Source organism: Malassezia pachydermatis (assembly GCF_001278385.1).
Source record: "Malassezia pachydermatis strain CBS 1879 chromosome Unknown scaffold3, whole genome shotgun sequence".
NCBI lineage: Eukaryota > Fungi > Basidiomycota > Malasseziomycetes > Malasseziales > Malasseziaceae > Malassezia > Malassezia pachydermatis.
Genome location: NW_017253140.1, coordinates 1 through 25,081, shown reverse-complemented (window position 1 = coordinate 25,081; position 25,081 = coordinate 1). Strand labels below are relative to the sequence as shown.

General features: G+C 56.5%; 14 protein-coding genes across 14 annotated transcripts; 5 read left to right on the top strand and 9 right to left on the bottom strand.

Annotated features, from left to right (window-relative positions):
- Positions 1-185: 185 nt before the first annotated feature.
- Malapachy_0632 (rds2-regulator of drug sensitivity) lies at positions 186-2,338 on the top strand (the record flags this gene model as incomplete). Its single annotated transcript, XM_018135148.1, has 4 exons — positions 186-250; positions 280-2,197; positions 2,242-2,262; positions 2,303-2,338. The coding sequence occupies 4 exons, from the start codon at positions 186-188 to the stop codon at positions 2,336-2,338; spliced, it is 2,040 nt and encodes a 679-aa protein (XP_017992322.1).
- A 305-nt stretch (positions 2,339-2,643) lies between these two features.
- On the top strand, positions 2,644-7,722 carry Malapachy_0631 (serine threonine-protein kinase; the record flags this gene model as incomplete). The annotated part of the gene is made up of 1 exon (XM_018135147.1): positions 2,644-7,722. The coding sequence occupies one exon, from the start codon at positions 2,644-2,646 to the stop codon at positions 7,720-7,722; it is 5,079 nt and encodes a 1,692-aa protein (XP_017992325.1).
- A 274-nt stretch (positions 7,723-7,996) lies between these two features.
- Malapachy_0645 (hypothetical protein) lies at positions 7,997-8,450 on the bottom strand (the record flags this gene model as incomplete). The annotated part of the gene is made up of 2 exons (XM_018135161.1): positions 7,997-8,350; positions 8,376-8,450. 2 exons carry the CDS (start codon positions 8,448-8,450, stop codon positions 7,997-7,999), a joined length of 429 nt encoding a protein of 142 aa, XP_017992296.1.
- A 125-nt stretch (positions 8,451-8,575) lies between these two features.
- Malapachy_0629 (uracil phosphoribosyltransferase) lies at positions 8,576-9,307 on the top strand (the record flags this gene model as incomplete). The annotated part of the gene is made up of 3 exons (XM_018135145.1): positions 8,576-8,657; positions 8,684-8,839; positions 8,868-9,307. The coding sequence occupies 3 exons, from the start codon at positions 8,576-8,578 to the stop codon at positions 9,305-9,307; spliced, it is 678 nt and encodes a 225-aa protein (XP_017992366.1).
- A 239-nt stretch (positions 9,308-9,546) lies between these two features.
- Malapachy_0636 (hypothetical protein) lies at positions 9,547-12,096 on the bottom strand (the record flags this gene model as incomplete). Its single annotated transcript, XM_018135152.1, has 1 exon — positions 9,547-12,096. The coding sequence occupies one exon, from the start codon at positions 12,094-12,096 to the stop codon at positions 9,547-9,549; it is 2,550 nt and encodes an 849-aa protein (XP_017992326.1).
- A 180-nt stretch (positions 12,097-12,276) lies between these two features.
- Positions 12,277-12,936, top strand: Malapachy_0655 (hypothetical protein; the record flags this gene model as incomplete). Its single annotated transcript, XM_018135170.1, has 1 exon — positions 12,277-12,936. The coding sequence occupies one exon, from the start codon at positions 12,277-12,279 to the stop codon at positions 12,934-12,936; it is 660 nt and encodes a 219-aa protein (XP_017992267.1).
- An 18-nt stretch (positions 12,937-12,954) lies between these two features.
- On the bottom strand, positions 12,955-14,571 carry Malapachy_0640 (wd40 repeat-like protein; the record flags this gene model as incomplete). Its single annotated transcript, XM_018135156.1, has 1 exon — positions 12,955-14,571. The coding sequence occupies one exon, from the start codon at positions 14,569-14,571 to the stop codon at positions 12,955-12,957; it is 1,617 nt and encodes a 538-aa protein (XP_017992301.1).
- A 305-nt stretch (positions 14,572-14,876) lies between these two features.
- Positions 14,877-15,332, bottom strand: Malapachy_0644 (hypothetical protein; the record flags this gene model as incomplete). The annotated part of the gene is made up of 1 exon (XM_018135160.1): positions 14,877-15,332. The coding sequence occupies one exon, from the start codon at positions 15,330-15,332 to the stop codon at positions 14,877-14,879; it is 456 nt and encodes a 151-aa protein (XP_017992297.1).
- A 312-nt stretch (positions 15,333-15,644) lies between these two features.
- On the bottom strand, positions 15,645-16,247 carry Malapachy_0622 (sm-like ribonucleo protein; the record flags this gene model as incomplete). Its single annotated transcript, XM_018135138.1, has 4 exons — positions 15,645-15,668; positions 15,856-15,884; positions 15,997-16,078; positions 16,119-16,247. 4 exons carry the CDS (start codon positions 16,245-16,247, stop codon positions 15,645-15,647), a joined length of 264 nt encoding a protein of 87 aa, XP_017992371.1.
- A 1,018-nt stretch (positions 16,248-17,265) lies between these two features.
- Positions 17,266-17,601, bottom strand: Malapachy_0646 (hypothetical protein; the record flags this gene model as incomplete). The annotated part of the gene is made up of 2 exons (XM_018135162.1): positions 17,266-17,496; positions 17,524-17,601. 2 exons carry the CDS (start codon positions 17,599-17,601, stop codon positions 17,266-17,268), a joined length of 309 nt encoding a protein of 102 aa, XP_017992295.1.
- Positions 17,602-17,711: 110 nt separating this feature from the next.
- Positions 17,712-19,128, bottom strand: Malapachy_0621 (gdp-mannose transporter; the record flags this gene model as incomplete). Its single annotated transcript, XM_018135137.1, has 3 exons — positions 17,712-18,566; positions 18,593-18,649; positions 18,679-19,128. 3 exons carry the CDS (start codon positions 19,126-19,128, stop codon positions 17,712-17,714), a joined length of 1,362 nt encoding a protein of 453 aa, XP_017992368.1.
- An 84-nt stretch (positions 19,129-19,212) lies between these two features.
- On the bottom strand, positions 19,213-20,358 carry Malapachy_0643 (2-nitropropane dioxygenase; the record flags this gene model as incomplete). Its single annotated transcript, XM_018135159.1, has 1 exon — positions 19,213-20,358. One exon carries the CDS (start codon positions 20,356-20,358, stop codon positions 19,213-19,215), a length of 1,146 nt encoding a protein of 381 aa, XP_017992298.1.
- A 109-nt stretch (positions 20,359-20,467) lies between these two features.
- Malapachy_0614 (peroxisomal half abc transporter) lies at positions 20,468-22,897 on the bottom strand (the record flags this gene model as incomplete). The annotated part of the gene is made up of 1 exon (XM_018135130.1): positions 20,468-22,897. The coding sequence occupies one exon, from the start codon at positions 22,895-22,897 to the stop codon at positions 20,468-20,470; it is 2,430 nt and encodes an 809-aa protein (XP_017992411.1).
- A 479-nt stretch (positions 22,898-23,376) lies between these two features.
- On the top strand, positions 23,377-25,081 carry Malapachy_0652 (hypothetical protein; the record flags this gene model as incomplete). Its single annotated transcript, XM_018135167.1, has 1 exon — positions 23,377-25,081. A coding segment is annotated over one exon (1,705 nt), but the record flags the coding sequence as incomplete, so codon positions are not given.

Genomic DNA, 25,081 nt, shown 5'->3' with positions numbered 1-25,081 from the left:
ATCTCGATCGCCGATTGCATACGCTCAAGGGCATTGCCATGCCTAGAGCGGTCAAACGCGAAGCAACCACGCGTCCAGGTTCATCCCTGGAAAAAAGTGATGAAAAAAATATGGATGTAAAAGAAAACACAGAGGGGACACCGCAGCCGCCCAAGAAAAAACAAACGACGCGTCGCAAGGTCAATATGGCTTGCATTTACTGCCGTCGAAGCCATATGACTTGTGATGAAAATCGGCCGTGTCAGCGTTGGTACGTTCCCAGCTCACTTACAAATGTAGTATCAAGCGTGATATTGGCCACTTGTGCCGAAACGAAGTGACACCGCCCAACGCAGGCTCCGCACGGAATCGAAACGCACGTAAGCAAGTGGCGAATGCCACTGTGACGCAACAACCCAACGCAATGCTGGCAGCCCCACCCATGATAGGTGTCAATGGGATGCAGACCAATCCTACGGTTATGAGGCATGACCTCAGTACCAATGCCACTAGCCCTAGCCTTATGGCATTAGAGCATAGCATGTCCAATGTACATCGGCCTTCCTTCCATGCAGACTCTCTGGCAGGGCATCCTATGACCTCGTCCAACTTTGAGTCTGCAGGTATACCTCCTTTCGATGTCAACTTCTCTAGCTCACATTCGGATGCATCTTTGGCATCGTCGCCGAAGTCAAAGCGCGAGCTGGATCCAGCTATGCCACTACTGCGCCAGCTTCAGAGCATTTCTTCGAGCGCACCGAGCAGTGCAGAGACGGTATCACTGCACTCCTTCAACAACCCTTCATCGCAGTCAATGTTCACAGACCCTTCCTTTGCGATGCGTCCCTCGGCTATGCGCCAGGAAGGAGAGAAAGGCCCATCGGTATTGGGCACGCAGCTCGGCAATACGGCATGGTTGGGACTGGGCGGGTCAATGCATCATACGGGTGACGCCGGTGGTGGCAGCGAACTCAACCTACTTAGTGAGTTCCTTGAGTCGCTGGATGATCATGGCGTGAGCCAGACGGATGACGTCACCTCGTTCCAGCAGCCATCAGACAACAACATGTCGGGGCCCATGTCACTGTTCCAACGCCCATCGACCAACAGCTTGCTGGATACGCCACCATCCATGGTAGGTGATACAATGGATCCAAGTTCCGCTTCGTTCACCCATGACCCTACGCTGGGTTTCTTACCTTCTACATCCGTGAGGACGGGCAACTACAGCCCTATGATGCGTCCTCACCGACGGACATTGAGTGATGTGGCTGGAATCAAAGAGGGATCCAATGAAGCACAAGACACGTCAGAGGTGATGGCTGCATCCACTCCCTGCATTGGTACAAGCTTGGAACAACAGTCCAGCCAAGGACAACGTTCCGCCTTGTACCCGCCTTATATCAGTAAAACCGCAACGAAAACAGAGCGCTTCCTGCTTACAGCAGCCGACCAATCCGATGGAAGTCGAGATGAGCGTCTCCATAAGGTGATTCAAGCGAAATGGGAAGCTGGTTTGTTGCGGCCGTACAACCATGTGCATGGCTACGCACGCTTGAATCAGTGGATGGAGAAGAATGTATCCGCGTCCTCACGGCGCCGTATTCTGAAGCCATTGACCGTATTCCAACCAGTATTCAGTGCGCTCGCCAAAAATCTCACGAGCTTTGACTTGATGTACATTGAAGAATCGTTTGAACGCCTGTTACTAAACTATGATCGTGTATTTTCGATTCAAGGGATCCCTGCATGCCTATGGCGACGTACAGGAGAAATTTACAAAGGCAACAAAGAGTTTGCTGAGCTTGTCGGCATTCCCATTGAATCGCTGCGAGATGGGCGTGTGTGTATATATGAGTTGATGGCTGAGGAGAGTGCGGTGAACTACTGGGAGAAGTACGGCTCCGTGTCCTTCGATCCAAGCCAAAAGGCCGTGCTGACTATGTGCAAACTACGGACCAATAACCAAGCTCTGGCTAGTGCTATGAACACGGCCCATTCTGAGAAAAAGACGGAGCCTAGTGACGCCCAAAAGGAAGGTTCCAACGATCCTTTAGACCAGGATGCGACGAACCAGCCAGATATGACTTCGAAAGAAAGCATGACGACAACAGCAACAAAACCGCCAGCCGATCCGCTGGAGGTCAAGGCACGGGCCAAGGAACCTGCCTGTATATCCTGCTGCTTTAGCTTTACGATTCGCCGAGACAAATGGAATGTACGTATGCACGCGAGACCCTGTCGATGGCTAACACTCTGTAGGTACCTACTATGATTGTGGGCGTATGTATCTTGTGCCTGCATATTCCTGACTTACCTGCAGAATTTCTTGCCCACGCATCCAGCACCGACATCATAGCTTGCATGATTTGCTGTTATAGATTTCGACCCAATCCGGTAAGATGTTGTGCAGAATAGTGCTGTGTCATTCCTGTCGCACGTGGCAATGCAACCCCTCGTGCATGACACGCGCAAGGGGGCAGCGGTGATGCACCCAGTCAGCCTCCACGAATCGCATGTACGATTAGTCGAGTGCGCGCCTGCCTTGCAGGCACTTTGGTGCGACGCGGCGGGCGTGCACCAGCCCTTTTCGTCGAGTTCCGCTCGTGTCGCTACGACTGACGACGGTTTCTATCCCTCGACGTCGCAGGTAGAGTGAGCGTCATGTCGACACTGCACTCTGCGACTGGGGCATCGGCACCACCCAAGGTGTCGCGGCCCACCGCTGCTATGCGGTCGGTCGCCAGCCCATTGCAGGCGGCGACCAATACGTTGGGGACGCGCAAGCGTACGAAGGACGTGGCCGCGGTCTTTGACAAGCGGCCCACGCCCAGTAATAGAGAGTCGGTGCGTGCCCTACAGCCCCCCATTACGGCGGCGCAGATGGCGCGCGGACAGCAACGCTCGCCAGAAGTACGTGCTGCGCCTCCCATCAGCGCGGCTCGACCACAGCCAGCTGAAGCATCTCGCCCTCCAACGCGCTTGGAGCGCGAGAAAAAGCGGCACTACAATGATCCTCCTAATGTTGGCCCTTGGAAGCTCGGTAAGCTAATCGGCCAAGGCGCGTCGGGTCGAGTGCGCGTTGCTATCCACTCACGTACACAACAAAAGGCAGCTGTGAAGATCATTCCGAAGCAGATGCTCATCAACAGTCGAATGAGCTTGCGGGATCTAAGTGCCAAGCAGGACAAGCTTACGCTCGGTATTGAACGTGAAATTGTTATTATGAAACTGATCGAGCACCCCAACCTGCTCGGTCTATGGGATGTATACGAAACGAGCAAGGAGCTGTTCCTCGTCATGGAATATGTCGCTGGTGGTGAGTTGTTTGACTACTTGGTGGCCCGTGGACGCTTGCAACCTGACGAGGCGCGTATGTATTTCCGACAAGTCATCTTTGGTGTGGACTACTGCCATACGTTCAGCATCTGCCATCGTGACTTGAAGCCGGAGAACCTGCTTCTGGATGGCAGTCGCAGTGTTGTGAAGATTGCAGACTTTGGTATGGCGGCGCTGCAGCCCACTGAGAAGATGCTTGAAACAAGCTGCGGTAGCCCACACTACGCCAGTCCGGAAATCGTGAGCGGCAAGACGTACGATGGTACCGCGAGTGATATTTGGAGCTGTGGTATTATTCTTTTTGCGTTGTTATGTGGCCGTCTGCCCTTTGATGACCCCAACATCCAGATGCTGCTAAGCAAGGTGCGTTCGGGCAAGTTTGCTATGCCCTCGCATCTGGACCCAGAAGTGAAGGATCTGATTAGCCGCATGCTGCAGACGGACCCGAAAAAACGTGCCACGATGCATGAGATTTGCAACCACCCGTGGTTCACCGATCACGGCCGTCTCTCGTCGCACAACCCTGTCTCGACGGAGATTAGCACACTGGCCAACGAACCTGTGCAATTGGCCGATATTGATCCAGATATCCTCGGTAACCTGAGCACGCTGTGGCCTGAACTCTCGCATGAGCGGATCATTCGATGCTTGCTGGAACCAGGCCCTAATTGGCAAAAGACCTTTTATTCGCTCCTTGTTATTCACCGAGACCGTCATGGCAGTGATGACGAAGAGGACGAGGACGATGAGGATCTCGATGAGGACGACCAGTTGGAGCTGCAGCGAAACCGCACAGAACCGCCTCAAGCGCCACCTATCATGCCTGCCGTGATGGGGAAGGCGGCGCAAGCGCCGGTCAACAACAGCCTGGGTCTCGTCATTGGCCACGAAGAGAAGGAGCGTCTTGAAGAGCAGCCACCGGCGCCTGTGGCCATGTCGAACCAGCCGCCGGCGGCCGCCCATGTGACGTCTACGCCGCCACGGGCCGCTGCTACGTTGCCCGCTGGTACAAAGACCCCGGAGATGGTGCCGCCTACGCCTTTGAAGGACGAAGTCACCGAGCGCTTGCGTGAACAGGCACGTGCCGAGCAAGCTCGTGCTGACAAGATTCGTGCAGATGTGGCTAAAGCAGAGCAATCTCTTGCTGCGGATATGGCTGCACAAAAGGCGCGAGAGGAGGCTGAGGCTGCAGCGCTGCGTGCCGAGCTGCAGCGCGCCGAGGATGAGCGGAAGGAGCAGCTGCGTCTAGAGCAAGAAAAGGCACAGCAGCTTTTGGCTCTCAAGGCTGCGGAAGAACAGGCTCGTAAGGCTGCAGAGGAACAGGCCCGCAAGGCTGCGGAGGAGCAGGCTCGTAAAGCCGCGGAAGAGCAGGCCCGCAAGGCAAAGGAAGAGCAAGCACGCAAGGCAGCTGAGGCTACGCGGTTGGCCGTCGAGGCCGAGGCCCGCAAAGCTGTCGAGGCCCGCATGGCACGTGATGCGGCTGCGCGTCAGGCAGCGATGCAAAAGGTCTTGGACGATGCAGCGCGCCAGGCAGCGGAAGAGCGTGCGGCGTTGGAAAAGGAGGCGCAGGTCAAGGCGGCAGCTAGCACGCCAGAGCCGTCGGCACCCTCGACGTCAGCACACAAGGGCCCAGGCCGTCGTATTTCGGCTCTCTTTAGCTCGATGCCGTTCCCCGGTCGGAAAACGTCGTTGGCCTCGCTACGCACGTCGTCGGCCTCTCATTCGCGCTCCACGTCGCCGATTCCACCTGATGCGCCTACGATGGGCTCGCCTGCCGCGGCCCCTGTCTCGCGACCGATGTCGCCTAGCATCAAGGCATCGTCGCTGGCCTTCCCGACGAATGCTTCGCCTCGCATGTCCTCACCTGTACTCCCAGAGACGAAGACAACGATGCCTGCTACCAAGCCTGTGGCTCCCACGACGGCAGCACCAGTGTCCAAGCCTGTGACCCCGACGACCACTGCGCCAGTGGCCAAGCCAGGGGCATCATCAGTACCAACGCCTACTTCTCTACCGCTGCCTGTGGTGATTGAAGTGCCATCTCCTGCATCGGTGCGTACGTCGTCGACGACAGAGACCAAGCCTGTCGCTGCGAAGGCCATCAAGACCAATCCATTGATGCTCAGCCCTGCAAAGCAGGCAGAGACGAAAGCAGAGAAGCCGGTCGAGACAGAGATTGAGAAGCCAGTGCCAGTCAAGGCATTGGAGACAGAGAAGCCAGCGCAAGTCAGGGCGGTGGAGACGAAGACGGAGAAGCCAGTAGAGGCGCATGCGGTGAAGGTCGACATGCCAACCCTTTCGAAGACTACGAAGCCAGAAGAGGCGCAGGTGGATACCAAGACGGCGGAGCCTATCGGCATTCGGCCCGTGACCAAGCCTGCAATCGACAGCCAAGCAGTCACCAAGTCTACACGCCCCGTCCCTGCACCGCCGACCGTTGCCGCATGGAAGCAGCGCCTGCCATCCGTGCAAGCGGCGCCGAACAACAAGCGTATCGTGTCCAATGGCAGCAGCCAAGGCAACGATGATTCGCTTATGCGGACATTTATGCAGGAGATTGCCGACGAGCTCGACTCACTAGACTCGATTCATCCGACGTTGAACTTCGAGTACCCGTCGCCGCGCAAGACCGACACCGATATGGGCACCTCGTCGATTTTGCCTGCGTCGATTCGGCCTACGCGCCCTGCGCCTGCGGCGCCTACGCAGCCAGCAGATCTCACGCTCAGCTCCGTAAGCAGCACGTCGGATCGCTTCGACGACGCGACGGAAGACTCGCTGTTCGTGACGCCTATCAAGGCACAAGACACGCTGCATCGGACGCACACGCCTGTGTACGCAGCCTTTGCGAAGTACACCAGCCAGGTGCCACAGGCGACAGACTCGCCTCGCGTTGTCTCGGCGCCGACACACACCGCCAGTATGTCGTCGCCGAGCCCCAAACCGCGCGCTAGCGATTTGGGTCTTCGCCCGCGCTACCGCGAGAGCCGTGCGCAGGTGCCTGGCATGCCGCAAGTGCGTCAGCCGGTAGGAGCCCGCGAAATGCCGCCGGCCCCTGCTACAGCCCCTGCGCCGGCCGCGCCAGCGGCGTCGACAGCTGTGCCAGCCTCGCCGGAGAGCCCGCGTATTGGCCACACGACCAAGCTGATGCCACGGGCCAAGCCACAGCAGCAGGCACAGGCGTTGGGCGTCGGCCTGGGCCGCCCGACGTCGACGCCCAAGGCGGAGACGCCTCGCCCCCAAAGTGTGCAGGAGACGCCGATCCGTACGCGTCCGCTGAGTGCCGATCAGACGCCTCGCCCACAGAGCGCGATGAACGCAAGCCCTCGTGTGCAGAGTGTGTCGCTAGGCTCGGCAGAGCGAAAGAAGGAAGTGAGCCTCTCGCCCAAGCCCCTGAAGACTATGACGACCCTGCCGGAGGTGAAGCCGGTCGCGACGTCGCCTGTGCCGTTGCCGACGTCCAGTGTACCTACGCCCTCCATTCGCCTGACCAGTGTCTCAAGCACAGCCACAGGCTCAGGCCGGACTGTCAGCGGCGCCTCGACCGCGTCGACGGCGCCGACCAGTGTGGCCAGCCCCGTATCGGTGGCGAGTCCTACGTTCGAAGGCGCGCGATTCAAGTCGATTCAGCCTACGTCGCCGCCCACCGTGCCCACGTCCACCGACGGCGCGCGGACAGTGTCGGGCGCCTCGACAACGTCACAGAGCAAGGCACATGTGCGTCAGCGCCGCAGCTTTTTGCAAGTGCTGCGTCGCGACGACGAGCCTGCAGGTCTGGGCGTCGATATCATTGGCCTCGATAAGGACAATATGCACTTGCAGCGGCCCATGTCGCCCATCGGCTCGGAGCCGGTGACGACTACCGCAGGCACGTCCTCGACGATCGGCGCTCGGCACTCCTGGTTCTATGGGTTGTTGCCGAAGCGTCAGATGCACGTGTTGATGTCGGTCGAGAACCTGACACTCACCGCGGAGACGTGCCAGCAGATGCTGCAGCGCCTTGGCGCCGTGCCTACGCCGTACTCACGTGCGCAAATGGGCCTGCCACTAACGCAGCAAGGTCCGTTGGTGTACCTGCTGGAGCGTCTGCAAGACCCCAAGACGCAGCAGGTCATATCGTGCAAGCCCATGCGATTCCGTGTGGAGTACACGATCCTGCCGATCCGCTCACAGGCCCGGAGTGTGAGTGAGAGTGGCACGAAAGCTTCCTCGAACGCCTCCACGACGCCCAAATCGCCTGGCATGCCTGGTTGGGACCCACGTACCCACCGACGTACAGACGATGAGCCCTTGTCATTTGCGACGAGTGTGACATGCACCCATGAAAAGGGCTCGCTCTCGACGTTCCGTCAGTTCATGGATACCTTGCGGCGTGAATGGACCTTGGACAGCGCGGCAGAGTAAATAACTCGATCGTGTGGCGGACAAGGCGGTCCTAGCGGCTGGTCCGGCTGTCTGCTTGTTCATATACTCTCTCTTTTATTTTTATTTTTTTGGCTGTTGACTTTTCTTAACTATAGATACGGTAGATCAACGATCCTTTCATGTATGGCATACAAGTTCTAGGGAGTACTAGAGGACACGAGCATCGCACGTTGTTGTTGTTGACGTCGTCGTCGTCGTCGTCATCGTCGCCGGCGCCGTCAGCACGTGCCACGTACGAACAACAGCATCCTCCTTAGGCGTCGCGGTGCGTCGCATCCTGCTCTTCCTCGTGCGAACGCACCGACCAGGCCTGCGCGCCGGCCTCTTCGACGATGAGACGATCGCCAGCGTACATCATATTCGTCACAGCGGCCCGTTGCAAGACACGCAGCTCCGCCTGCATATCCTCGTAAAACTGAGCAAGTTTCTCTGCCGAATTCACAGACGCCGGATCAATGCCAGTGACGCTCTGCTTGGCCGTCGAGAGGTTCGAGAGTTTCTCGGCGCTGGTATTCACATGCTGTGTGGACTCGGACGATGGGTACAGCCGAGCCCGGAAAAGATCACGAGTGCGACGCACGAAATATTCGCGGAAATTGTACGAGGTCTGGCGTAAGAACAAGTGTACGTACAAAGGAGCGCGCCGCAGATAGGTGGGCGCGGTACAGCGCCATGAGCTGCTCACGCGTAGGAGCAGCGACCGACATCGCCGAGGGAGTGTGTGTATGAGAGGGAGAGCGACGTTCGCCACCCACCGGCCGTCGACGGCTTATGTCATCGTAGGTGGTCTCCACACGCCTGCGCACGTCCTGGCCACGCTTGCCCAGCCACGATGTGGGTGCCTGGCGACGCGTCTACCGCCGCACCAGAGTTGCCGCCAAATGCGAGGCGATTGCCCATCACGCCTCAGCTGCGTACGTACATATGTGCTAAGACGTAGATGCGCTGCTTACGATCATTCGCGATAAGGATACACCACGCTCCGACTTTATCTTTTACTCGGACCGTGTGATTCGTCTGTTGGTGGAAGAAGGTCTGAACCACCTTCCCGTCGTGGATCACACCGTGATGACGCCAACCGGTCTGCCGTACAAGGGTACGTCGTACGTGACTTACGCCGCCAGGTGTCTCGTTCCAAGGCCGTATTTGTGGTGTCTCGATCTTGCGGGCGGGGGAAGCGATGGAAGCGGGGCTGCGTGAGTGCTGCCGCAGTGTGCGTATCGGCAAGATCTTGATCCAGCGTGACGAAGAGACGGCGCAGCCCAAGCTGTTCTATGCAAAGCTGCCAGAAGATATCAACGAGCGCTGGGTCCTCCTTCTCGACCCCATGTTGGCGACAGGGGGCTCGGCGATTCAGGCAATTCAAGTGCTCGTCGACCATGGTGTGAAGGCGGACAAAATCCTGTTCCTCAATATGATCGCGAGCCCTGAAGGTCTGAAGAACGTATGGGACGCATTCCCGGACGTGCATGTGATCTCGGCTTGGGTCGATACCAAGCTCTCGGACCAGCAGTACATTTTGCCTGGCTTGGGCGATTACGGCGATCGCTACTACAGTGGATAAAAGCTAGAAAAACAGGACATAGCGTGCAACAAGCGTACACGAAGCCGTCAGCAGTGTGGCTGGCGGCAGGGAGGCGTGCGTACGTACGTACGTACGTACGTCCTGCGCTGTCCCAAGGTACCCTGCCTCGTCAAGATGAAGAGAGCAGGGTGTATGTGGCAGCGGAGAACAACAGACCATCCACTCTGCAGCATGACATGTCTTCGTGCGCCAGGGTCTCATGGCACAGCCATAGGTTTTTAGGTAGCCTTGGCAGGCATACGCACATCCCAAAACGCCCGCGCGCCCTTGTGGACCATCGCCGGGAGGGCCAAAGGAGGCGCGTGATCGTCGGCGTGGTTCGCGATAGAGCGCGGTACAGGCACAGTCTGTGCAAGCTGCCGCAGCGTTTGCATGTGCGTCATACGTGCCTTGGCCGATCGGCGGCCATTGCAGGCCGCATACTGAGGCGATCGAAGCTCTACGCTCTCCACGACGAGGCTCACACCGTCATGGGTATTGCCCCAACTTCGGCTTTGCACGCCGCCGCGATGGCAGCCCTTGTACAAGATCAGCTTCGGCGCGATGCGCAGGACCACTGACAAGTCGCATGTCGAATGAGGGACCAAGTAGGTAGGCGGACCTGGCGGCAGCGCCTCCAGTGGCTCGCCGGTCTGTGCCGCTTGGCGCTCTGCCAACGCTGTCCAGGCCTTGGCCACTCGACGTCCTCCGCCGCCACTCAGCCATTCTGGGACACCGGGGATGTGAGGCGCCTCAATCCAGCCTGCATGCACACACATAGCCAGCACGTCCGAGTCGTCCGTGTATACATCGGTGCCCCACAACTTGCGGTGATCCAAGCTTGGCTGAGCCCAGAACTGCCAGGCCGCGTGCGCCAGCGTCGCATCGTCCACACGCTGCGTAGGCAGCGCCGGGGTGTCAGCCGGCCGTGGCGGCGTCCACGTACGTCGTCGCTTGGACACTTTCTCCTGGCACCGCTGCTCGTGCCATGCATGTGCCAGCCGAATTTCTCGGTTGATCCGTGCATGCTCCAGGCCACGCCAGCCAAGTCGCCAGCGCCCTCGGAACTCGTCCGCAGACGGCATGACCGCCGGCGTACGTTCCAGCGCCAGCGACGGCTCAATGCCCTGCTCGGCCTCGCGCTGAATGCGTTCCATGACGTGTGCCTGCAAACGCGCTTCGTCAGCCTGCCATTCTGCCTCAGTAATGCCAAGGCCAATGGTACGCCCGCTAATGCGCACCTCGATGGTCGCGCCGATATTGTTCACTAGCAACTCCGCAGGGATGGTCGATTGGCCGGTTGGATCGTACAGGAACGAGCCAAGATGACGTACAGCACGCCCACGGTCCTGGCCAAGACCAAAAAGAGGCATCGGCTTCTCGGGGGGCGGCACAGGCGCCACAGTCGAGGTGCCTTTGTCGGATGTCTCCGACTCGCGTGGCTGCGCCTTTTCCTCTTTCCGAGCCACTTCTTCCATCTGTTCACACCGATCCAAAAACTGCCACACAGGCTCATTATCCACACGCGGACCAGACGACAGCTCACGTAGCTTCAGCTCGACCGACGACAGAGGCGGCATATCCGCAGCTGCTGCTGTCGCTACCGCCGATTCCCTGCCTTGCACACTGTCCAGCGGAGGGTTCGCTGCGTCAGGCGGAAGGTAGGAGCGTAGATCCGAGACGGGCAGCTCGTCCTGCGCCGACCACGCATCCCGCACCTCAGACGGTCGCTCTTGATGCGTTGGCGATGCGGCACGTTGAGGGTGATGGGCGTGGAGGTGGTGGTGATGGTGGTGAGGAGGCGCACCCGACTCGTACCCGCGCTCATGCTCGTACCTTGGCGCTGACATGTCCGCAGGCCGGTGGTGATGGTGGTGGTGGTGGCTCCCGAGGGTATGGTGATGATGGTGGTGGTGATGGTGGTGGTGATGCGAGTGGGCCTGCTCATGTGTCATCGCCGCCTTGTCCTCCTGTGCATCATCGGTCGCCTGCGCACGATGATGATGGTGGTGATGGTGATGCGGCACCACATGGTGGTGGTGGTGGTGCGGAATCGTATGGTGGTGGTGATGATGGTGGTGGTGCGGTGCTGTGCCATCTTGGGCGTGCATCGACGCACTAGGCGCCGCGTCCTGGCTGTCCCGTAGCCGCGGCAGAGACGCGTCAGGATGGTCGTACGACCGCTCATACAGCGGCGACGCAGGGCGTTTGAGACGCTCTGGCGCGCCTACTCGTGGAGGGCCAGGGAATGCATCGATTGGGTCGTGTGGTACGGCCCGACGCTCGTCCGGAGGCACGTAGTCATGGTACATACCTGACGGTGTACGATGATGCGACGTTGAGGAAGACATGGGCTCTTCGTGTGGCTCTGTCGCACTGCGTGGCGGCAGAGACGTGGGGACTTGGCCCCCATGCCGCTCCTCCGTGACAGAGGGACGTGGAAAGGGTGGCCGCGACGAGGCGGAGAAGGGCCGCTCTGGCATGTCGGACGAAGACGAGGAGGGCGCAGGAGGCCACTCCCCTCCCTCTTTTGCATACGACGGCGGAAACTCTGTGCCATGGTACTCACTTCGATGCAGGCGACGTGGCGAAGACAACGTCGGCGGAGGAAGAGGACCACGTACGTCGCGCGGCGGCCCCTCCCTCGCCACCATCGCACTGACACGCATGGGATCGTCATGCACCGGCGGAGATACAGGTGTGGACATAGTTTCTTCATTGTAGGGCACACTGCGACCCATAGGAGCTGTCGCTGGCGCGTAGCCAGGACGTGGGTCAGCCCTGTCCATCCTAGGCAACGTAGCTCACAGGAATCGTCTCATGGACCGACCACAGCATCGCTCCACTTGTCTTTGTGCTTATGTCAGCGTACCCCCGCGCCGAGCCGTGCTGCGTTGCGATGCGGTGCGGTGCGGTGCGCCTCCTTCCTTGTGGTTCACCCAGCCGGGGGACCCTTGCCAAGACAGGTGATGACATCGGCGTTTGTGTTCCCGTCCATCCATGCCTTTGCGCCTTTTTATACCCTCCAGCCGAATCCACAGACAGCCGCCGCCCAAGTAGATTCGTGGGCGCGGCTGGTCTTGTCGTACTGTGCAGCGCACAAGCACTTTACCGTCGAAGTCGATGGGGCCTGGGAGAGAGCGAGCGACTTGTTTTGCCACCGCGGCCTCGACCGAGCCTTGTCGCCCGACATGATCCGCCTGATTCTCGCACGCTTGGTCGAGCAGGGCCGTGCCGTCTTTGATCCGCCGCTGCCGCGCAACGTCAAGCCGATGAAAGTGGGGATGGTGGAAGCCGACCGTCGCATGCATGCTCTAAGTTTCGCTGCTGCAACGCAGGCGCCAGGCTATCATATCGAGCCAGGAAGCAAAGTACTAGTATACTGGCACACACCAGACGAATGGGGCGATTTACTCTACGATTGGATCAAAGAAACGGGCCAGAACAAATCCGTCTTGACCGTCTATGAAATTGAGCATGGCACATTTGTACAACGTGAACAACTCCCTCACGCCATTCTTATGCTGGCTCTCAGGTCTCTAGCGGCTCGAGGATGTGCACAGATCTTCGGAGGGTCAGAGGCTACCGACGCCGAAGCAGATGGGAATCTCGGCATCAAGTTTGCGTGATGGGTATCTACAAGGCCCTTAGGCCTCTTCCTCTTCTTCCTCTTCTTCTTCCTCTTCTTCCTCTTCTTCATCGTCCTCGTCATCCTCGTCGTCCATACCTTCGACAATGATACCAGCCGCGCGAGCTTGACGGATCTCTTCCTCCAGACGAGCAAGCTCCTCGTCACTATCTTCATCAACAGCCTCCTCCTCATCCTCGTCATCGTCATCGTCATCGTCATCGTCATCGTCATCGTCGTCATCGTTGCCATCGACCGCCGCATCCAGAGCATCTTCATCAGCCTCGGAGACTTGGTCGTCAAAGCCAACAGTGCTGAGACACGTCAGACGCGATTTCTTTGTATCATAGTATGCCATAGGCTCAAGTTCTTGTACGTCCTCATGCAGATCAGAAAGCTCAAACACACGAATCAGCCCATCCGAGCTGATGGTTGTGATGACCAGGTGCGTCGTACGATCATCCGCCAAGACCTTCACAGCCGAGACACTTCGCACACGGTTCTGGTGGCCCACGAGACGCGCAAGCTCCTTCGGGGTGGCACTGTCGTCCGTCTCTTGCAGATCGTCCATATCATACACGTGTACAACGCCAGCTTCGCTGCATACCAGTAACAGCTCATGCTCCTTGCCTTGCACGGTGCCCTGCACAAATAACATATCGTGCAAACGCTTTGACTGCTCGATTTCAGCAAGTTTCGTCATATCAGTAGCGAACACCATGACTTGGCGACCAGCCAAGACCGCAAAACGCTTGCCTTGGGTATCCCACAAAATACGGTCCGCTTCAACACCGATCTTCACAGAAGCAGACCCTGTGCCACGCATCAAGTCCCACATACGGATCATACGATCTGCACCGACAGACAGTGCAACACGGCCACTTGCATGAGCATTCGCAGCATTCACGCGGCCAGCATGGCCACGCAACGTCCGCAAAAGCGCCCAATCGCGTGTGCGATACAAGTTCATCGTGCCATCTTCCGAAGTCGATAGCAAAAAGGTACGCGAAGGGAACGTGAGAGAAGTAATCGTGCCCTCGTGCCCCGTAAGTGCACCTACCTCCTTCCGACGACGCAGGTCCCACACCTTGATTGTCTCATCCATGCCACCCGTTACAAGCCATTTCGAATCACGACCTGCACAAGCCACAGATCGAATGGACGAAACATGGGCTGGAAAAACAAAGCGTGGCTCCAGTTTGACAGAATATGTGCCATCTCCGCTCTTGTGCATTTTGCCCTCCAAACCATACAGGAAGCGCTCGTACGAACCAGCCACGATGCGGAACCCAGACGGGAATGAGAGCGTGGGGGAAGCTGCAGCTGCGTCGCCATGGGATTTCGTAGGCTGCGACTGGGGTGCTGACTTCTTAGGCTTGGACACATCCGTCGCCTTGGTATCCTTTTGCTTGGAAGCCTGCACATTCCCGCGCGGGGCCTTTGTGGATGGGACAGGCGCGGCGGACGTGGGTGTCGCAGGGGAGGCCTTCACTTTGGGCTTTTTGGCGTCGGCAGCCTTGCTTCTCTCCCCGGCTGGATTTTCTTCCGCATGAGAACGCTTTTTTGCTTTGCGGAACGCGGTGCCAGTAGCTGTCGGTGGAACAGTAAGCCGTTTCGCTGTGCCTTGCTTCACCATAGCGCAGACAGACAATGAACAAATGGCCTTGCGATGCACAAAAAAAAATTCGTATCACGTGCAGGGACGCGAGCGGCTTCACGCCACAAACGTTTTCACGCCGTTGTCTTCTATAGGATCAGCCCTCCCCCGCAAGTCATGGCCCACCAATATGGAGTCAATACAACAGTTACATTCGTTACACAGTATATAGATGTGAAGGAATACATAAGGAAAGATGAAAGGTGGTCGTTTTCAGATTGGTATACGCCATAAAATGTACAAATTGTAGGCATGGAGGAGGGAAAAAGATGATATTGATACATTTAGAGCGATCCAATCTGGGCAACGCTCTTCACCATAAGAAGCTCATCAGCAGTGTGCTGCTGTTGTCGAGCCATACCAATGATAGACGACGAGTTCATCGCCGCTGTCATATACGCTGATGAAGTAGCGCCACCTTCTGCGTGAACAGGTCCACAGAGACGCATATAGCAAAGGGCAGTGGCTACACTCAGAGCAGCTACGCCCAAAGCAGTAGCTGGCAGAAGAGCGCGGGAACTAGCGCGGTTCACTGCCGCAGTCCGTTGCATAGAGTGAAGAGTATGCGCATTCTTAGTACCGCATTGCTGCAGAATAGATTCCACAGAGAGAGCTACGCGGAGGTTTTTGGAATGCTTAGGAGTCTTGAGCTGAGACACGGGTCGGGGTCGCAGTGGCTTCAGCGACTTCGGCATGGAGATAGACGTCATAAACGTCGGCTTAGGAATAGTAGGAATCATGGCTTGAAGAGTTCGTCGTGGCAAGAGTTCCATAATATGGCAATAGATAGATCGAGGCGGACTGAAGCAAGGCGTTCAACCGAGTCAGGGATAGTGTATAAAGATAGATAACGGTGGCCAGACGCCCCTGATTTATACGCAGCAAGAATAGATGACTCGTCCCCCACATCAATCCGATCTGATGCCGGCTCAGCCGGTTCCGCTCTGAATGCGGGGAAAGCCAATCACGCAAGCAATCTTGACATCTTTAAACATTTCACTCCGTGTCGGTGATAATAGATTACTATATAGTGACTAAGCATAAAATATTTTCTACATTGCTGGCTGGATGAGAGTCTGTCATGGTTAGTATCTGGACGTGTCGTGGGTAGCACTGCAAAGCAAGACAAGGCTTCGGATGAGATAAGAGGCACAAGCCATAAAATTGAGCCGGTACAGCACATAGGGATGTAGACCTCTGCAAAACAGCACCGCAAGCCCGAGTCATGCCGGCTAGAGGCGTGTGCATGTGCCAAATACGTACAATGTTGTCACCCTTCAACAAAATGCGACCTGTATAGAAAAGAAGAGCGAAAGAAAAGATACAACGTTGCGGTAGACGTGCATTAAAAAAGAAAGGCATGGTGTTAGTTATGATGCCACATCTTCAACGATAAACACATACCTAGCGACTTGCGCTCCCGCCCCGGACCACATGGCACTTCTTCAGCCTCTTGGAGAGTCACATTCATGAATTCATCAAAACCCTGGTTCGTGTAAGCTTTGTCCATAGCATGGGTAACATACAATAATTTTTCCCTCAATGCGGTATTCCAAATTGTCGTAGAGCCAAAGCGACACACGGGTTTGTTGCTGCAGATGTCGGAAGATAACATTGATGGGTTGGACCATCACTTTGTGTTGACGTCCCGACATGATGGGTATGAATACTACTAGCCCCGACGTTCAGATGCACGTTGGGACGCTATAGGAAAAAGACGCGCGTGCCATCGCTCGAGGCGATGCTGCGACGCCCTCTTGTCACGTGATTACCATCGAGACTCACTCGAAGATGGCTCTTGCGAGGGTTTGGCACGACGCGTCTCTTGCGTAGGCTCACGAGCCAATTCACGTCGACGAGATCGTTGACTGGGCGAGTTTTCTCGATCCAGAATTCTCGGCTGAGCCCGAGGGGTTAACAGCTCGCTCTGCTCTGATTCTTTAGCACGAGACTGTGCTCTCTCTTGAGCCCGCATAAATGGATTGATGTCCAAGGAAATAGGTGTTCGACTGTGAACAAGGTTTTTAGTAGGAGAGCCGTAGGATAGTACTCTGTGATGTAATTGCGGTGTTGCCATAGGCGCATTGAAAGGGGTTGCAGTGATAGCCGACTTAGATCGACCATGGCCCCGTTTCGGTTTGGGTGTCTCTGGTGGTTTGAACAGTGAATCTGGTGTGTCTGGATGTTGCGACGCTGCTTGCTCCTCGAAGGACTTTGTCTGTAAATAAAATAGAAGAAACTCAAAACATTTTGATCCAGTGACATCAAGGTCTGAGGAGCCCGAGGCAGAAGAAGGGCCAGAGACCGCAGGGTGGGCATTCATGACACGCCGTATAATCGACAAACCATGAGCCTGTTCGAATGCGCGACGCGTGCTGGAAGATGCATCGACCAAGACACACATAAGGGTATCAATAGCATGGGGGGCCAAAAGTCGCAAGGGAGATGTAGGGTCTGATGACTGGCTGTAATCTGCACTAACAATGGTGAGAAGCAACTCAAGAGTGCTGCGACGTGAGCATATTTGTTTGCTGGACGAGTTGGTGAGGCACATCCCTTGTAGTATAGAAAGTGTGCATCCCATTTCAGCCGCTAGAGAGCTTTGCTCGTCCGAATCCTGACTCTTTAGGAGAATATGAAGGCGCCCCAGTAAGGCTACAAGACATTCGGCCACTACATGTGAGACGAGGACAGACACGCACCATGAAGACGCACACCCTGATCAATAAATGTCCAGTCGCAGCACTTTTCCATCTTAATATAGAACACTTGACGTCGCATGCCCAATTCATGTGCTTGGCGCTGCACATCAGGAAGGCCTTGTAGGACACGTTGGGATACAATATGCTCTAGCTGTACAAGCGCATACATCCGCTCATCAGATGTAGTATGTGTGGACTCAAGCTAGGATAAGAAATGTGATCAACGTACAGTCTCAATGAGCGGTGCAAAGCCTAGATCGGCAACTCTAGCCGTGCTTCGATCCGTTCCGGTGCGGCGATGCGACATGGTGCTCCGACCGATGTTGGTGTGGAGGCGCTGGACACAAAAATAGGACCCAATTCGGACTGCGTTGAACGCAGGCTGTGTATTTCCTACCGAAATGAATGTGACTATACTTAATCCCGTCGCTCGTGCACATGCGTAGGAATTTCACCCTTGGGGTCTGAGATATGGCCACCGCCTGATGTTAAGCGTGAGCTAGGCACGCTAGAGCCAGTGGCGGCAGAGTTGGCCAAACGAGCAGCTTCCGCTTGCTTGTTCTTCCCAACTGCATATACAATGCCTGCCACAAAGCCCACCGCAATGCCCAACGAATTGTAGGGTGTAACTGCGTTGCCGAAGAACAAGATACCACTCAAGGCCAAAGGCAGTTTATTCAAAGCACCCACCATGCTGTACGTGGTACTGCTTGTGACACGGATGCACCAAGCTGTCGTGTAGCTGATAAATACACCGCCTGTGCCAGACAGCAAAATCGCCAGAATCAACGAGGAGCGGCGCTCCTTGGGGAAGTTCCGTGAGAAGGTCTCTGCACTCCAGTTTTCCACAAGCAGAGACATGAAGAAGAGAACAGGAATACTGAGTAAATTGTTGAAGAACATCGTGTCCCAGTCCTTAAACCCGGTGATTTTGATGCGTTTCCGCATAACTAGGACATATGTAGCACTAACCAAGCAGTTCAGTAACATCCAAAAGTAGCCACTGTGACTCAAGCCATCGGACGGAATGGCGCCTTGAATAGGCGCCGAGGTGACTGGCATGGCTGAGCCAGGTACCGAAGCGCCAGCGTCTGTGCCAATACCCGTGTACATTCCGATCTCATTGGTGGCACGACGAACCAGCGACGCCGTTGGCGAGTCGGGCATCAGATCAGGCCACGCAGCAATGACAGACGACATCACCATAAGGACGAAGGAGGCAAACACCATAGGCGTAATTCGGCCTTCGAACCAAATCACTTCACCATAGGCCTGGCGTCAATACCATGTATACATACAATCAAGATAATCGTCAGGTTCTTGAAAATTGTGTAAATTGGGATGTCCATGAATTGCTGTGTGTGAGTCGTTGACAAGCACGTACCAAGGCCTTGCTGCCTGTCCAGATCACAAACACAAGCATAGTCGATATAGGGAACCATGTCTTGATGTCTTTCATATTCAAGGCACGAATCTGGATCCAGCCCATCATCTTAGCGGTCCACACCATGATCACACCGACCGTGCACTGACATAAGAGGACCAGCAGATTCATGGTAAACTTTTCGCCTGACACGGCGAACTTGTTGATCACCGTCATGGAGATACTTGCTACACAGTAACTCAAGACAGCAGCTACAGCCCCTGACTTGCCTGTTGCATCGTGAGCCGAGTACAACAGGTTGCGTGCCGCTGCTGTAGAATCCCCACTCAGAAGGCGAGACCGCGACGATTCCGATTCAGCGCCAGGTTCAGAGCCATTCATAGCACCAAGCTCGATCTCGGCATCGTCCCCGGCCGACTTCCCGCGCGATCCTGTTGCCGTCGAGGTCATGACCGCGCGTATGCAAGGCCAGGCGCCGTGCCTCTGGCGATATCTTAGAGTGACTTCACGTGGGCCCACGAGGCCTCCACTCAACTATGCCTTCTCTATGTACAAAGATGCTCGTTCTAGCGCATGGGCCGCCTCTTGCGTCAAACGTACGACCAGCTGGCCGGCTGGGCAGATATCGTTCATCGCGCCCACGCCTGTGCCTGACCAGGTAATGAGGCGCTCCACATCGTTCTGCGCCATGGCTTGCTTGTAGCGCGCCTGGCGTTCTTGCCAGCCCGGCACATGCGTTGTGCCTTTCGGCGCTTGCGCTGCCGCAGCCTCGTACTCTGCCACCGTAGGACTGTAGAGACCACGTCCATCGATGCCTTCCGGCCAGCTCATAGTGTTGCGTGCTTCATCAAAAGCATAGCTTCGGATCGTATCAGTTTCCTTGGCCTTCAAGAGGAGTTGCTTTTGTTCGTCCTTGTAATCAGCTTCTGGCGTCAGCAGGAAACGTGTGCCAAGAAGTACGCCATCTGCTCCGCGAAGCAGATCTGCAGCCACATCTGTCCCATCACCTACGCCGCCAGCCGTCACGATCAGGGGTTTGGTCCCCCTGGGTGTCATCCATGCCTCGTACGCACCCAGCACCTGCTTTAATAGCACCTCACGGTGGGGCGATGCACCATAGCCATGTCCACCTGCCCCATTCCCCTGCAAGACGATAATGTCCGCATCGCACTCTTCCACAACCAGCTTCGCCTCTTCTACAGAGTTGGCCGTGACGAAGAGATGCAGCGGTTCCTCCGTCTTGACAAGCTCAGCATCGCGTTGACGAATGTACTTGCACCAGGCCTTCATATCTGCGCGTGTACCAAAAGCCATAAGAATAGCGCATGGTCGAGCTTGCAAGGCGAGATCTACCAGGCGTCGTGCCTTGGTATCCTGAGCCGCCCATGGGTCTGCACTGCCATGACTCGCCGTGAGCACCCAGCCAAGGAACCCAATACCAATCGGCACACGCGCCTTCGGCGCAGTTTCGCCTAGTTTGTCGCTGATTCCACGCAATTCTGTCTGTAGTCGGTTCTCATCGTAAAAGCCAGCGCCCAGCATGCCAAGGCTGCCCGCCTTGGATATGGCGGATACCAGCTCACTGTTCGACGCATTCGCCATAGGTGCACCGATGATCGGTGTGTGCAAGGATCCAATGCGCTGCGTAAGCCGTGTGTTCCAAGCTCTGTACAATGCCATGGCGGTTCCTACACAGCAAGCACCCACGACGGCCCTAGCGCTAGTCAAGCACCCCAACCCTTCTCCATGTGGAGGCCTATGCGCTTCCTGAACCGAGGATTGATTCTCTCTACGAGTGACTAAAAGACAGTTCCTTGTGAATTTCATCGAGACGTGTCTTCCACTTGTCAACATCCGCGACCTTCGCCCGCAGATCCGCCAGTTCCTGCTCAAGCGAGACTTCTTCCGTGTCCTCGGCCAGATTGATGATCTCGTACGAGTTGTCGCCCTTCACGTCGAGCAACAGCTGGTGGTACTTCAGCAAGCTGGGACGATGGGAAATTGTGATCAGTGTAATGCCCAGGTCCTTCGCGTGCGAGTACATCAATCCTTCCACGTCTGTCGACACGGCCGATGTGCACTCATCCAACACGGCGTACTTCGGCAGGTGGTAGAACAGACGAGCCATACCCATGCGCTGCTTCTCACCGCCCGAAAGAACATCCTTCCATTCCTTGCGTGTCGTCCAGCCGCCTTCACGGTCAGGCAGGTACGCCAGGTGGACATGGCGCAGAATGTCCATGAGCTCCTCATCGGTACGACCTGCCTCGACGTGCTCCTGGTACGAGTACGGGTAGATAATCTGCTCACGCAGACTGCCCGTGTTCAAGTAGGGGCGCTGCGGTAAGAACATCATATCGCTTGTGCTCGGCTTCTCCATCACACCTTCGAAGAGCGGCCAGAGACCGGCCAGGACACGCGCTACAGCCGTCTTACCCACACCATTGGGACCCGTAATGAGGATGTGATCACCCGGCTTCACTGTCAAATTCAAGTTCTTAATTAGCACATCACCACCACGCTCTTGACCAGGCGCCGGCGTGACAATCGGCGCATCCGTGAACTTGACCAGCTCTTGGCCCTCGATTACCTTGCCGTTCAGATCGCCCAAGTCATAGAACGGCTCGTTGGCAGGCAGATCCGCAGGACGCTGTACCTTCTGGTAGTCATCGTGTTCAAGCAGATGCAGCGACGAAATCAGGGAGTACACACGCGAGGTCTGACCAGCCAATGTCGCCACACCCTTGTAGCTGTACATGAGACGGCTGCCTGCATCGGCGAGCGAAAGCAGGATACGGCGGTTCGAAATGTAGCCTTCCGTCTGCTTGGCAATGGACGGGTCACTCGACGCCGTGCTGCCCGACTTCTCCTGTGCTGCAAACGCAGGTACAGCCATCATAATGTAACCACATGCCGACCACGAGTACTTCAACACAAAGTCTTCCATCGAGTTGTAGCCAATGCGAGCACGCAGAATCTTGCGAATGTGCTGCACGAGCTGCTGGTACGAGCGACGCAGAATACCCTCTTCGATCGGTGCGCCATTGTAGAACGCCACTTCCTCTGCGTTGATAATCAGACGGCTGTGAGCATTGTAGAAGTTGCCCTCCAACTTCGCCTCCATCGCCGCGAGCTTGCCGAAGGGTGGCGAGACAGCTCGCAGTGCATACGACGAAGCAATGTAGCCAGCAAAGGCGCCCAAGACACCGCGCATACCAACGCTGTTACCGATCTGCCACATGAAGATCGTCATATCGAGGAGAGGCTTGGAAATGTTCTGGTAGAGCTCCGACAGCACGTCACAGAAGTGTGCCATATCGTGTGTAATATATTGACTCACAGCCTCCAAACGGTTGTCCAGGTTCATCACCTTGTAAAAGTTCTGGTGCTTGTTCAGATACAGGTCGTGCACATAGCGCGTCAGACGAGTACGGAAGCCAATGGACAGCTTCGATTGCAGGAATCGAATCATCGCATTGGTATACGTAGCCGGCACAGCCAATGCAAACCACAGACCGAGACCGCGGAAGAAGCCTGTGCGGTCCGCGGAAATGAGCGACTTGACAATATAACCGTCCAGGCGCGCGACTAGCAGACTGAGGTACGTACGCAGCACCAGGAAGAAGGTATTGAGCACAAAGATAAACATCTCCTTCGTCTTCCAGCTCGGGAACAGAATGCGCATCAGAGCACGCAGTTGGCGGAAGAATTCACGGTCGACACCGACACGCATCGCACTGGCGCTTGTGACACTCTCACCTGCCTCAGGCACAAGGCTAGCCTCGGCCTCGCGGATTTTTTCTGCTGCCTCTGGAGTCAGACCACCAAAGCGGCCCAGCAGACTCGCACGCTTCTTGGCGGCCTGCTTGGTCAGAGGCGGTGGCAGCGAGAAATGCTCATAGTTCTTCTCGTACACCTCACGCGGTGTGGGTGTCACAAACGACTTACGAAGAAGACCACGGTCCGGCACTAGAAGCTGGATCGTACCATCTTTGCGCTTGGTTGGGTAGTACATCTGCTCGAGTCCCTGTTCCATGGTCAATTTGTTTTCGTGCTTGCGATGCAGACGCAAGTGGGCGAGATGCCGGTTGCGCTTGAGCAAGGCAACGAGCTGTTTGTGCCCCATTGCCAGTACCATGATGACCAGCAGCACAGCCGCTCGAGAGCGGCGGTGAGCCAGGCTCACCATAGGGACGTGCAGCTTCGACTGGGCTGCCATGGAGCGGAAGCGGGGGAGTAGCCGAAGGGACGATCAGTGATTCGCACTCCTCCGGCTTTCTGTCGCAGGCCCCGCGCCAGCCTGGTGCTTACGTCGGCTTTGTCGCTCTGCCGCGTTTGGCCATGTCACGTGATGTACGAAAAAGCCCGTGGACCGTAGGAATCGGGGGCTGTGTGGTTCAGGGGCCTCACCTACGGCGTTGCGGCCAAGAAGCTTCGAAATATCGGGCCGCACAGCAGTACCGTGCGTATTAGTGCCTATTTCGAAGGGCCACTGACGAAGGTAGACCGACCTAAAGCTGTCAAAGGCTCTCGTTGTTCCTAATCCGTGCCATGTCGGCTGCGCATGGTGCTGAGGGGGGCCGAGCGTCGTTCATGAGTACTCGGTCACAAAGGACTTCGACTGACGTGGCACGAGCGTCTTTGGACCGCCCAGAGTCGCGTTCGTCAAGTTCATTTCTTTCAGCTCGATACCCTTCGATGGACCTCTCGCATGCCCGACCGCCTTCGCAGCAGCAGTTCTTTGCGAGTCAGGCACGGCTCAGCTTGGTGCCGTCGAGCACATCGCCTCGGATGACGTTCAAGAGTACTGACCTTCGAAGTGCGTTGCATCTACATGAGGCACATACGCGCAAAGTTTATATGGAAGGATACCTGCTTGTTCGTCATACCCTGGCTGTGGATGGTCAACCTGACCACCGCGCCGATCACTTTTCTACATGGACCGAGTGCTATGTACAGCTTTACGGGACGACTCTCAGCATCTGGGACGCCCATGCGCTCGACGTGGCAGCCCAAGAGCAGCGGGACGTAGTGCCCACGTTTATTAATGTTATGGATGCATTGGTCGACTATGTCGGCATGCATGTGGATACCACCCTGCTCGAGCCACAAAAGCGTCAGACACTGTACCATGTATTCGCTGTCAACTCAGCAGGGAGCAACAAGATCCTCTTTGGCTTCCATGTTCCCCCGCCCTGTGATCCTACGAAAGTCGAGCAGCGGCTATCGCCCAAGAACGAACGTCACCCCGAGCACCGTCCTGTGGTGGAATGGTTCCAGCTGGGGAACAGGTACCTGCAGACATGGATCAATGCGATCCGTCTCTCTTCCTGGGAGCGTACACGTCTGGATGAAATTTACACAGGCGCGCTCATCCGTGCCCGACTGAGTGCCGTGCGCAATACGGATAGCGTGAAAATCGAAGACTTGGAGATTCGTTCTCCTTTGGTGCGTGGACAGCATGAAGGCTGGGTACGTGCACGTTTCATGGGCTCGACTGAGTGGCGGCGATGCTGGGTGGTCTTGCGTTCTCACTGGTCCGACGAGGATCACACGTCGAGTGGATTGAAGCGGTTCTTACGGTTCGGTGAGCGTGGCTCTCGGTTTTCTTTGCATAGCCCCATGCACGACACGCAATCCATGATGCCGCCAACGCCGCCGCAGGGCGTGATTGCGTCCCCAGCGGTGGCCTACTTTTATGATACCAAACGTAGTCGACAGCCCTTTGCGAGTCTATGGCATGTCCGACATGTTTATGCTGTCTACCCATCGCGAGCTGACTTGGTCGAAGATTCTGTGCTTTTCAAGGCGGAAGGGTCCTTACCGCAATCCCGTATTGTCTCTGCTACGCACCGACCCCGCACCTCCGGCTGGGTTATGTTCATGCCTGACCTGCCGCCGCAGTCTGTGCGCGGTGCGAATGCTGAAATGATGAAATGGGTCATTGCGATGATGGATGCATTCCGCTTGTATGGTCGTCCGGAACGCTTTGTATGGGATCCTCGTCACCCCGACTCGCCGTTCTTTGCGTACCCCATTGGGCCGTACAAAGACCATTTGTTCCTGGACCGCACATTGGCAGAGTACTTGGACATCACAGTGGAAGACCATGTGGCGACACGTCAAATGCTCCACGATCTGATGGCCGCGCGAATGCGTGGTGAAAATACGACAATGCTACCTGCTTTGCCGGACATCCCGCGGTACCCGTCGCAGCCTACGGTCGCCCAGGCAGAGGTCCCTACGCAGGAGGTTGTGCCATCAGATGAGGTGCCTACCACGGAGACGGCGCAGGAGCCCGTGTACGATACGACGAATGCCCCTGCTGAGGAAGCGTGGTCGATCCCGACGTCGACAACTGTGCCTCCGGACGTGGCAAGTTCTACGCCTGACGCTGTCACAG